At 44.4% G+C, this 13,221-nt stretch overlaps 1 protein-coding gene across 3 annotated transcripts in view; it reads right to left on the bottom strand.

Annotated features, from left to right (window-relative positions):
* PTPRA (protein tyrosine phosphatase receptor type A) overlaps positions 1-13,221 on the bottom strand; it is a 906,420-nt gene that overhangs the window by 334,567 nt on the left and 558,632 nt on the right. For all 3 annotated transcript variants that reach the window (XM_086964286.1, XM_086964287.1, XM_086964288.1), the window contains 2 exons: positions 12,122-12,219; positions 1,708-1,827 (listed from right to left, as the gene is read on the bottom strand). In XM_086964286.1, coding sequence (XP_086820412.1) covers positions 1,708-1,827; positions 12,122-12,219 — 218 coding nt within the window. The remainder of the gene's footprint in view (positions 1-1,707; positions 1,828-12,121; positions 12,220-13,221) is intronic.

Below are 13,221 nucleotides of genomic sequence, written 5' to 3'. Positions count from 1 at the left end.
AGTGAAAAATACAAGTACGAAGAAGTCCTAACTGAGAAACGGGTATGATTTATACCAAATAAATGAATGGGAAGTACTGACAGAGAAATAGCAAGCACGCCGATTGGCAGGTCTGTCACACTAGTTTAGAAGTGTCTGGGATGTTAGGCAGAGCCAATGGAATGGCGGTTGAAGTATCCTGTCCTGCACCGAGCATGTCAAAAGTCAAGTCAAAAACCACTTTATTCGATTATTAAAAAGCATGCTATACAGAAGTAAAAACAGTTGCTCAAATTTATCATAAAATCAGTTTAAAAAAGAGAACACAATGTCACATTAAAAAAATCAGTTAATCATATACATTACACTTCTGTTATCAAACATCCCTTTCCTGTTGTACTGCTAATCTTAACCTTCTACTGCGGAATGATGTGACTAGAAAACTTGCCACACCAAACATAATTACAGGCGATTCCATTAATTGCAAGTGCCATAGTGCAGGTTTTGACTGAATGAATGCTTTATCTTTTAACGGTGGAAGAATAAACCTTTTTCTGGCTTCATGATAAAAGGAACAGAAATACATAAAGTGCATAGTATCTTGCAGCGAATAATCATTACATTTACAAGGTGCACTGTCCTCAGGCTTACTCCATCCCTGTATGTCACTTAGAACCATATGGATTTGGTTAAGCCGAAATTTTGTCAGTAACCATCTGTGGAAGGGGATCGTAACAATAGAAAGATACGGTTGCATGGTTAAGGATGAGATGAGCAAGTAATGAGCCCTAACCGTAGGTTTACCTATTTCTTCAGATTCCCGCTCAGTCTCACAAGACTTGATGAAATTTAATTTCACCCAAGTTAAATCAGCCTTAGTCAACCCCTCAGGGGTAAAGAAAATATCGGGGCGCACCGAGCATGTGAAGATCGCATAGCAGGAGTCAGGAAAAGATGGTGTATTGCAAAAACACCATAAATCAGGAACGCTTTGCTGTATGGAAGAAATAGCAGGGAAAGGGAATAGGAGAGCTGGTGTCCAACCAAAGGGTCAAACTGGCTGTGAAAAGACGACAGAGTATGTGAATTGATGGTACAGTAGGGCCCAGAAGACATGACTGGACAGGTCTAACAGCAAGGAATTTGTCTGACATGTGACAATAGCCGGTAACGGGCAAGTACAATCGGGAAATTATAGGTATCTGAAGTGGAGGTGCTTTTGCAGAGAAGTGGTCACACAAGGTCTAGACAACTGGAGCAGGTTATGACAGGAGTTATGCAATCATTTATGAAAGACAAATAGCGAGTCATGATTAAGCATTTGACAAATCTCTTTAAATCAAACAGCGAAATAAAGTAGGCCATTATATATCAAAGGATAATGTATTTTTGGGGTAATACCATTTTGAGATTTCATAGGCAACCCACTGTAATTAATCATGAATATTTCTTATTTAGAATTGTATGCAATCAGTATTGCTCAATTCCCTTATTCATTTATCCCTTGTAATTTTACACATTCTCAAAACAACTGCTATATTTAAAATATAAATATAGCAAATTGTATTTAACTGTTTTGAAAAAGCACTTTGTACTCCTGAACAGAACAAACATTACTGTAGCACATAGATGATGAATAATGGTTAAAGCACACTGTGACCGATTAAATCTTCTCTCTACAACTCCTGGAATGAGATCTCAATATTCAATGAACAAACAAAAGTCTACCTGCTGAATGCAGAACTTCCGAATTGTGTAATCGACCAACACAGTCATATCTTCCACCGAAACTCTAATATTTCCATATGTCCAGCAGCCCTGATCTGGCCAATACTGAGCACATTTGCACTGCAAAATAAAAAATGTACAAGCTAATGAAAGCATGAACCACAACATTATAAATATACAGCTATACTGCTTTAACAGTAAACGGTGTGTGATGATTTTTTTTTAATTGAAGCACTCATTTAAATTGCGAAAAGGCGTGGAATTGGACAATTGCTAAGTGTGAGGTCCAGGCATATGTCACTAAATCAGAAGCCATCTCAAATGAAAAGAGAAGGTACAAGAGACTTCTTTTGACAGGGAGATTGGTATACATGCAGTTAAGCAAACCAATCAAATTAGAAAGGACATTCAATGATGACTGATATTCAGTTCACTTGCTGTACACAAAAAGACCAGGAAAACACTTATTTTTTTAGGCTAACCCCAAAGACTTGTTCAGAAGAACTTCTAAATTGCAATACCTTAGCATCGATATTTCCAGGGAGAAGTAGGTTATGTTAAGGAGGTAAGCAAAACATACACCAGGCTGCATCACAGGAGGAATGAAGAACAAGCTACTTACCTTCAGTAACTTTCTTTCTGGTGGAAACTAACCACATATTCACCTTCCTGAAATATCGTCCAGGCGCCATACTGAGCCAGAGATTTTCTGTAGCCTTGCTCTAGCACTGCTAGGTGGTGTTGTGTGACTCTTTGTTAAAACTTTGCTGCCCCGGAGTGACTGAACACAGCCATATAAAATCGCCACCTCATAACTCAACATAAATTTCATGTATTTTCCCTTACCGTGCCCACAGACGTAGAGCATGAACTATTGTTACCAATGTGCTGTAGCTTTTTATATGCTTAAAAAGAGGCTACTCCACAGAATCGGGAGGTAGACTGGTAGCAAATAACATGTGGCAGAGAGTATCTGCTAGAAAGAGCATTAATGAAAGTAATCAACCTGCTCTTTCGATGGAAGTCCTCACATTAGGTGTAGGATCTGGTTGTGTGCGCTCAGACAAAAAAGTATTGCAGAACCCAGCATGAGAAAGCTCGGTCTTACAGAACCCGGCTGATCTTAATGCAGAGAATCATGCACCTCTAATGCATCAACTTCCCCTTTTTTTGCTTCAGTAAACCCCACAAAAAGTTGATTGTTCACTTGATGGTACCAGCTATGATCTCTGTAAAAATTGGAACCCCTTATGGAGTCCAACCGGTGAAGCTACTTCCCTTTTGATTGGAGGGGAATAAGGTGTGTGTGTGTGGAGGGGTGGGGGGGGGGGGATCAGAGATAAACACTGGTAGAGTTATGGATTGGCTCACTTGGAATAGATTCTCTATTTTTAGTAGGATGGTTGCCCGAAACCTCAGCACCAATTTATCTGGAAAAACATGGTGTAGAGTGGGTGCATTTTCAGTCGACAGTCAACTTACATGACTAGTTCATGTGCTCAGTGAGGAAAAAAGACATCAAGGCTAGGAGACTCAGCAAGCAGTTTTGCATAGGCTTGAAAGATATACACATGAGGATCGTCCACAGTGACATCACAAACTGTTTGGGAGGGAACATGAGTGTCAAATGTTTACGAAACCTTATCACAACAGGTGATCCAAACCTAAAAGCACTGTTGGTCCAGCAAATGGAAAAAGGCAGAAAGGGCTACAAAACCTTTTGCAGTGCTCACTGCAAAGCCATGCTGAGCAAGAACAAACTAAACCCAAGTACCATATCAGGTTCCAAGCTTGCCCCAGTGCCCAGCGTAGACTGATTTAATGGAAGGGTATGTGGTGGTAGTGATAAGGTCTACCATGTCAGGCAGCTGACTGAAAGTGGGTAACCACCTCCACTCAGTCTCCCAGCATTAAGGTATATGATTCAGGATGAGTACTCTGCCCTTCTCCTGGGACCGGAGGTCCTCTTGCAGTGGTAGCCTGATTAGAGGACAGATGCTTATGCTTGCTCTAGGTACCACGATTTACAAAAGGGGGTGGTGATGAACAGAGTGTCTGAATTGAGCAGACCACTCTTACCCAGTCCAAAGATCAGGGCTTGATCCATCACCGTTATTTATCTCACTGCCCCATCCCAGCTCAGAACATGGCTATATGCAAATCAGTCTGTCCCTGGCCCAGTGCATCATGGGAACAGGGCAGACTAAACTACCAAGCCAATTCTTTACCAGAAAGGAGACAAGCTACCGGGGACCGGTTTCTGGCGTTTCAGCCTCTTCGGCCCGGCTTGCTTGAATCCTGATGGAGCAGTGAGAAAGGGACTCATGTCTGAGTATACCCTGCCACACCTACAGTGGCCAAAATCGATTTACAAAAGGGGGTGGTGATGAACAGAGTGTCTGAATTGAGCAGACCACTCTTACCCAGTCCAAAGATCAGGGCTTGATCCATCACCGTTATTTATCTCACTGCCCCATCCCAGCTCAGAACATGGCTATATGCAAATCAGTCTGTCCCTGGCCCAGTGCATCATGGGAACAGGGCAGACTAAACTACCAAGCCAATTCTTTACCAGAAAGGAGACAAGCTACCGGGGACCGGTTTCTGGCGTTTCAGCCTCTTCGGCCCGGCTTGCTTGAATCCTGATGGAGCAGTGAGAAAGGGACTCATGTCTGAGTATACCCTGCCACACCTATAGTGGCCAAAATCGATTTACAAAAGGGGGTGGTGATGAACAGAGTGTCTGAATTGAGCAGACCACTCTTACCCAGTCCAAAGATCAGGGCTTGATCCATCACCGTTATTTATCTCACTGCCCCATCCCAGCTCAGAACATGGCTATATGCAAATCAGTCTGTCCCTGGCCCAGTGCATCATGGGAACAGGGCAGACTAAACTACCAAGCCAATTCTTTACCAGAAAGGAGACAAGCTACCGGGGACCGGTTTCTGGCGTTTCAGCCTCTTCGGCCCGGCTTGCTTGAATCCTGATGGAGCAGTGAGAAAGGGACTCATGTCTGAGTATACCCTGCCACACCTATAGTGGCCAAAATCGATTTACAAAAGGGGGTGGTGATGAACAGAGTGTCTGAATTGAGCAGACCACTCTTACCCAGTCCAAAGATCAGGGCTTGATCCATCACCGTTATTTATCTCACTGCCCCATCCCAGCTCAGAACATGGCTATATGCAAATCAGTCTGTCCCTGGCCCAGTGCATCATGGGAACAGGGCAGACTAAACTACCAAGCCAATTCTTTACCAGAAAGGAGACAAGCTACCGGGGACCGGTTTCTGGCGTTTCAGCCTCTTCGGCCCGGCTTGCTTGAATCCTGATGGAGCAGTGAGAAAGGGACTCATGTCTGAGTATACCCTGCCACACCTATAGTGGCCAAAATCGATTTACAAAAGGGGGTGGTGATGAACAGAGTGTCTGAATTGAGCAGACCACTCTTACCCAGTCCAAAGATCAGGGCTTGATCCATCACCGTTATTTATCTCACTGCCCCATCCCAGCTCAGAACATGGCTATATGCAAATCAGTCTGTCCCTGGCCCAGTGCATCATGGGAACAGGGCAGACTAAACTACCAAGCCAATTCTTTACCAGAAAGGAGACAAGCTACCGGGGACCGGTTTCTGGCGTTTCAGCCTCTTCGGCCCGGCTTGCTTGAATCCTGATGGAGCAGTGAGAAAGGGACTCATGTCTGAGTATACCCTGCCACACCTATAGTGGCCAAAATCGATTTACAAAAGGGGGTGGTGATGAACAGAGTGTCTGAATTGAGCAGACCACTCTTACCTAGTCCAAAGATCAGGGCTTGATCCATCACCGTTATTTATCTCACTGCCCCATCCCACCAGAAAGGAGACAAGCTACCGGGGACCGGTTTCTGGCGTTTCAGCCTCTTCGGCCCGGCTTGCTTGAATCCTGATGGAGCAGTGAGAAAGGGACTCATGTCTGAGTATACCCTGCCACACCTATAGTGGCCAAAATCGATTTACAAAAGGGGGTGGTGATGAACAGAGTGTCTGAATTGAGCAGACCACTCTTACCCAGTCCAAAGATCAGGGCTTGATCCATCACCGTTATTTATCTCACTGCCCCATCCCAGCTCAGAACATGGCTATATGCAAATCAGTCTGTCCCTGGCCCAGTGCATCATGGGAACAGGGCAGACTAAACTACCAAGCCAATTCTTTACCAGAAAGGAGACAAGCTACCGGGGACCGGTTTCTGGCGTTTCAGCCTCTTCGGCCCGGCTTGCTTGAATCCTGATGGAGCAGTGAGAAAGGGACTCATGTCTGAGTATACCCTGCCACACCTATAGTGGCCAAAATCGATTTACAAAAGGGGGTGGTGATGAACAGAGTGTCTGAATTGAGCAGACCACTCTTACCCAGTCCAAAGATCAGGGCTTGATCCATCACCGTTATTTATCTCACTGCCCCATCCCAGCTCAGAACATGGCTATATGCAAATCAGTCTGTCCCTGGCCCAGTGCATCATGGGAACAGGGCAGACTAAACTACCAAGCCAATTCTTTACCAGAAAGGAGACAAGCTACCGGGGACCGGTTTCTGGCGTTTCAGCCTCTTCGGCCCGGCTTGCTTGAATCCTGATGGAGCAGTGAGAAAGGGACTCATGTCTGAGTATACCCTGCCACCCTAAGCGTGGAAGGGTATGCTCAGATGTGAGTCCCTTGCTCATTGCACCATCAGGATTCAAGCAAGCCGGGCCGAAGAGGCTGAAATGCCAGAAACCGGTCCCCGGTAGCTTGTTTCCTTCCCAGTGTAAGAATTGGCTTTTGTAGTTTGGTTTGCCCTGTTCCCATCATGCACTGGGACAGGAACAGACTAATTTGCATACAGCCAGGTTCTGAAACTGGGATGGTGCAGTGAGCTAAAAAACGGTGTTGGATCTAGCCCTGATCTCTTGACTGGGTGAGAGTATTCTGTTTAATTCAGAGACTCTGTCCCTCACCACCCCTTGTTGTAAATATGCTCTAGGTACCACAGCCTCCTGACCCAATCTGGAGCTTCGAGAATGGATTGGGCCTAATTGTTTGATGATCTTAGGAATTCATGGCAGGAGAGGAAGTGGAGGAAGGTGTAAAGGAGTCTTTTTCTATATCAGCTTGAAAGAAGCTCTTAGAATGTTCTTGCGGAAACTCCAAAGTGCAAAATCGTTGAGTTAGGCAACTGGGAACTCGAAATATGCCCTGGCACTTTAGCCACCTGCAGAGAAACAGTCTCCAGACACAGGACCCAACTATGCCTTGCTTGCTGCCGTACTACATGTAGCTTATGTGGTCCAGAGCCTTTTGCTTACTGAGGCGACCCCACAAGTCCAACCTTCAAACTAGCAGCAAGTGTCTACCACCACGGGGGGGGGGAGAGAGAGAGAGAGAAGAGAGAGAGAGAGAAGAGAAGAGAGAGAAGAGAGAGAAAGAGAAGAAGAGAGAGAAAGAGAGAGAAAGAGAGAGAAAGAGAGAGAAAGAGAGAGAAAGAGAGAGAAAGAGAGAGAAAGAGAGAGAAAGAGAGAGAAGAGAGGAGAAAGAGAGAGAGAGAGAGAGAGAGAGAGAGAGAGAGAGAGAGAGAGAGAGAGAGAGAGAGAGAGAGGAGAGAGAGAGAAAGAGAGAGAGAGAGAGAGAAAGAGGAAAGAGAGAGAAAGAGAGAGAGAGAGAGAGAGAGAGAGAAAGAGAGAGAGAAAGAGAGAAAGAGAAAGAGACAGAGAAAGAGAGAGAGAAAGAGAGAGAGAAAGGGAGAGAGAGAGAGGAGAGAGAGAAGAGGGAGAGAGAGAGAAAGGGAGAGAGAGAGAAAGGGAGAGAGAGAGAAAGGGAGAGAGAGAGAGAGAGAGAGAGAGAAAGGGAGAGAGAGAGAAAGGGAGAGAGAGAGAGAGAGAGAGAGAGAGGAGAGAGAGAGAGAGAGAGAGAGAGAGACGATAGAGATAGAGAGAGAGAGAGAGAGAGAGAGAGAGAGAGAGAGAGAGAGAGAGAGAGAGAGAGAGAGAGAGAGAGAGAGAGAGAGAGAGAGAGAGAGAGAGAGAGAGAGAGAGAGAGAGAGAGAGAGGAGAGAGAGAGAGAGAGAGAGAGAGAGAGAGAGAGACAGAGCTGCCACAGTGGAAAGTGTTATTCGTCAGCCACTACTGCAAATCTTGACCAGATTCCTCCGAGACCTGAATTGTGTCAGGGAGGCGGCCCTGAGGGTGGGCCCACTTGGATTTAAGGTTTCACTGAAGAGCTCCCATGTGCCACCTTGCTTGGTTGACAGAGCAGGATGCACAAAGCTAAAATGCTATGAAGGCTCACAGCCACACACCTGGATACAGGCCCCAGCCTGAAACAGAGGGATTATGGCCCAAATATCCTGGACGTCTTGCTTGGCGAAACAGGCCCTGAACTCAACTGTGGCCAGGATTACCCCAATGAGTGTAAGCCTCTGAGGGAATCATGTGGACTGCCCCTCGTTTACAGTGAACTCAACAGTGTTAAAAGTGCAATGGTTATCTGGATGTGGTTCATGACTGACTGCAGCAAGCACACAAACAGCCACTCATCAAGCTACTTATCAAGCTACAGGAACACAGGAACTCCTGACCTCCAAAGATCAGCAGCAACTCCAGCCTTTGCTTTCATGAACACCTGATGGGCCCTGGTGAGGCTGAAGGGGAGCAGTGCCAACTGAAAATGCTCCCACCAACTTTAAACTGCAGATAACATTCGTGGGATTGCAGGACGGGTATACGAAAATATGTTGCCTTCAAGCCCAAGAACACCATCCAGTCTGGGAGGTCGAGGGCAAATAGGATCCAAGTAATTGTAAGCCATATATATTTGAAAAGGCATTCAGGGGTCGGGGTCCAAGATAGGTCTGGCACCTCTATCCTTTTTGGGATGAAGAAATAGTGACAGTAAATGTCCCTGCAAGTACTGTCTCTACGGCATCCTTGGCGAGCAACAGGCATACCACCTGTCGCAGCATCAACAGATATCCTACAGAAATTCATTCCTGTGTGGGAGGAATATTGGATGGGTGAGAGAGAAAAGGTAGGGCATAGCCCGCTTGAACAATTTGCACAACCCACTTTTCAGACATCTTGGATCACCAACCTTCAAGTAAGTGCTTAATACTATCTAACTGGTGAGCATGCACCAGTAAGCAGTTTGGTGGCTGTTGTAGGAGGGGAAGAGGAAAGCCTGCACACTGTCGGACAGTTACGCACCTCGGGCCCAGAAAGGACTGGATATTTGGAGCATTACCAGCAGAGACGGCAGTTTCTGCCTTTCCAACAGCTACCTGGAATAGCCCATAAATTGTCTGCACATGTAGGAAAATTGTTTAGCGACAGAATGTGTTGCAGGTTCTGCTGTCTTTAATGCATTTCAAAGTGGAGTCTGCCTTATCTACAAAGAAGAAAGACTCAAAGAAGAAAGACTCATCAAAAGATGTATCTATCTGCAAAGCCTGCACTACACTTCAGAAACCAGTTGACCTCCTCCACCCCAAGTCTACATAGGACAACACTAGTAATGAATGCTCTGCCAATGTAATCTGTGGCATCAAGACCAGGGAGGTTATAATACTTTGCAGCGCCCTACGCGTCCTATATTGTCTGAGCAGGGCCCTCAGGGGATCCAGGATTGCAGGCAAGTTATGGCCTTCAATGTCCCGAAGTGCATGTGTGCATCAGCCTAATAGACAGTGTGTGCTCATGGATCGCAGTGCCAACAGGAAAACATACGTCTGCCAAAGTCATCAATCCTTTTAGATTCTCTGTGCAGAGGATTAGTTGGAAATGAGTTAAGGTTCACTTTGCTAGTTGAGGTCTTGCTGAAGTGGGGTGATTGGTGACATATTTTAAATCAACAGGCACCAGTCTAGAACATCTAGTCATCTACCTGCTCAGAGGTGAGAGAGAACTTGGTTTTGACCAGGTAGCCTCTAAAGTATCTGTAAGGGTATCATTAATTAGGAGTAGGGTAGGGGGTTCAGATGGTGAGGGAGCAGATTGTAGGAGTTCAGTCAAAACATATGTCTTGTCTCAATGGAGGGCAGCTATATTTGGAGTACTTCAGCTGCTCTCCAAACTATAACTGCAAACAAGGCACTTTCTTCAGTTGTTCGCCCATGTGGTGAGTCAAGCTCTGTGGCAGGGCTGGTATCCAGCTCACTGGGATTTCTAAACCAATATATAATGCATCATCAGTGTAATGAGGAGGGAACAATCCATACTCTTCCTCCATCTCCACCTTCATCCTCAATATCATCGCCACTAACATGGAGTGTAACCTGCTCTGGCACAAGGTCAGAATGAGAGAATTCAAAAAGAGAATGAAGCCTCTGCTGACAGGTGCAATACAGTAGACTCCCAGGATTGAAGTCATGACAACATATTGGGCTTTTGTAATCAGATAGCACAACATTGGTTGAGGCCAAGCTGAAGTCGGGTTGGGATCTGACATGTACTTAGGCACCAGATCATCCACCAGCACCATTGGGAGCAGTGCTGGGGTCGCAGCATCAGCATGGATATTGTGCTGGGATGGAAGTCTGTACAGGAGTCAGTATCAACCCCGTAACCGATCCATGAGGGGCAAACAGTGCCAGGGAGGGACCCGCTAGCTTTAAATCGAATGAAAGCCCCTTTAGTTTGGTAGTGCCTACAGATGCACCACAGGAGCTGGAAGCACAATGAACATTTGCAGCATGACCTCTTTAAAAGCCTTTATCTGCTGCGGGATGCACAACCCAGGAAACCCAGGGGCCCCATTGGTATGAACTGAGGGATTAGCTCAGTTGCCGCTGACCTTGAGGCAGCGTAACTCACATCACTTTGGTGCCAGAATGGCAGGATAAGGTAAAGTTCAACTTCGATTTTTCTGCTTGCACTTGGATTTACCAGAGGACTTTGAGAGGAAAGTGGAACAGCAGTGGAAACAGCCTCATGAACAGGACTGAGATGGGCCCGCAACTTGGAGATGAAGAGAACTACGAAAGGGCCTGCAACTTCAAAGACATACAGCTTGGCCTTTTGTTATCGAAGCAGTTTCGGATGCACGAGGGCAATCTTATCACATGACTTTCAGTCATGTACTGAGCCCAGGTCACATTTCACTATCACCACAAGATTTCCCTTCTCCTATCACAGCGAAAGCATGTTCTAAGATTTGGAAATTCAAAGCTTGGGTTTTTAATCAGGCAGGTAGGTAGGGCCATCAACAGATGAGGCTTTAATGGCACCACACAGTTGAAGTCTCAATGCCTTTTCAGGATACTTTCCTTCAACCTAGTCTAAGAAGTTAACATCTCATGAAAGGTTTGTCCAATGCTTTCACCCTGCTACTGTGGAAGATAGACATTTAAGACATCAAGACATTTCTGGGCAATTGCCTTGATCCAGTGACAATACTCCAATCCAATCTCCTTAATGCCAAAGATTCCATAAACATACATATTAGCATGACGCTACAACCACCCGGAGCCTCTAGTATGTTGATTTTTGTAGGCTGGGAGCAGGTTGTATTCATAGCCTTGAACACCCACAAGATATCACATCGCCAAATTAAGCATAGACACAACTATGTCCTAGAACAGAGTTTTAACAAGGGGGCGAGTCAATTAAAAGGGGTCCTAGTCATTGCCTCAGGAGTAAAGAGATAACTGCATTTCTGTTCCATTAGTAATAAATCAATTTACTGAGAGTTCCTCGATGGTTACTTCTAATATGGACGTATCTACATAGAAGGTGCTCAAAATAATTGCAACAGTGGTGTGCTCATGGCGTAGGGCAAAAATGCTAAACACAATATGCACATTAAATACAGTGAACTTCCAAGCTGAATCAAATCATAGTAGTCTTAAAGGCAATATATTTACACTCAGACTTACAAAGGTTTGCACAAAAGTCAATCCAATGCATTTGTATTCAACGTTTCAACCCTTGAGGCAAAATATCAGCCAGTCTCATTAGCTGGCATTGGCAGATACTTTGCACTTCACTGTAGGAAGTAATGAATCTTTATTTGCACAGGGAAGCAATAAGATATTAGGATTAATGTTGATTTGATGCAGGGTGATTTTATCTAAAGGCTCAGCTGACACCATCCAGTGTACAAGATGAAAAGCTAGTCAGCATGACTGGTTAGCAAATTGTTGAAGCTGCCTCACTGTAGACATGCACATGCCCCGCGTGTTCAACAAATAAAATGAGATTTTAAAAAAGTATTATTTTTTATATGTGCCAATTAAGTCAATAACTAATTTGACTACCATCATGATTGCAGCTGTTGCAAAACTCTTCTTGCCATTTTTAACAATAAACTGGAGGTCAGGGTGCCTTTACTGAGGTCAAGTAAAGCAGAAAAAAGATAGAAAAATAAGAATTAAGAGGTCGCAGGTTTCAGTTCGCATTTACCTCCTTTCTCTCTTTCAGATTGGTAACCATGACAATCGTAACAGTGTTCTGCTCCCAAATCATTCTCCAGAAGTCATTTACAGTTTCTTCTTTTGGTCCTGCAGGGAAAGAAAAAAACACTAAATGACAAGCACTACTTTTTCCAACTGTGCGTTTGAAACCAAATGAAAATATTGTGAGATGTAAGCCCTCCTTCCATAGGTCCCATACTCCATGTATTGCAGGTGGGCTTGAGAGCTTCCATGTCTCCTAATGTGAAAAGCTGAGTGTCTGGGATGAGCAGTGGGGATCGAGAGATGTAGGACACTGATATTACAGCAAACAAGATGTAGCATCTTTGAAAGGTGGTGTACCAAAAAGGTGTGTTAAAATGAAGGACAGCGAAGAATTATTTGCCTGCGCACACCCTTCTGTATGCTGGAGTACTCTATTGATGAACAAAGTTTGAACTGTGTGTGTGTGCTGTTTGGTTGGAAGGCAGCCAGCCCTAATCAATGATCAACCTCTGGTGGAAACTCCACTAGTATGCCAAACGCACTACTTGTATAAAGTATTTCAATGATAAAATATTAATCCATTGTTAATTAACCGAGTAATCACTCAAAAGATCTTTTTGCAAAAGATGATCTTGTATTGTTTCAATCTATACATTTTCATTACAATTCCAAAAAACAAATTTATGCATGATAATGAATAAATCAAATGTTGTATGGAGATTATGAAAACATTATCACACAATTGACATACTGAGTTGATTATGAAAAGAGAATGAACACACATGAAATTAAAGAACACAACTTAGAAAAAGGCCCAATGCATTTCGGGAGGTTCCCTTCTTCAGGGGCACTGAAAAAAATGACATTGTATCAACAATCTATGGCAATATTTTCTTAATTTGTAATTAGTAGCTCAAATTAAACTCACTTGTGAACAATATTAACTGGCAGTTCTAAATTCAAAAACGCTGGAGAGGAACAGCTGGACATGATTGTGATTTATGACCTTATTTTTAAGGTCAAAAGTGACATGAAAGTGTGAAAAAAAACATGCGAGATCAAAATGCCACCAGAAAAAATGCCATAAAGGTGGAAGCATAAAGG

The sequence above is a fragment of the Lissotriton vulgaris genome, chromosome 3_2, assembly GCF_964263255.1.
Source record: "Lissotriton vulgaris chromosome 3_2, aLisVul1.2, whole genome shotgun sequence".
NCBI classification, from domain to species: Eukaryota; Metazoa; Chordata; class Amphibia; order Caudata; family Salamandridae; genus Lissotriton; species Lissotriton vulgaris.
Note: the sequence above shows the minus strand (reverse complement) of the source record. Positions and strands in the feature narration are given on the sequence as shown.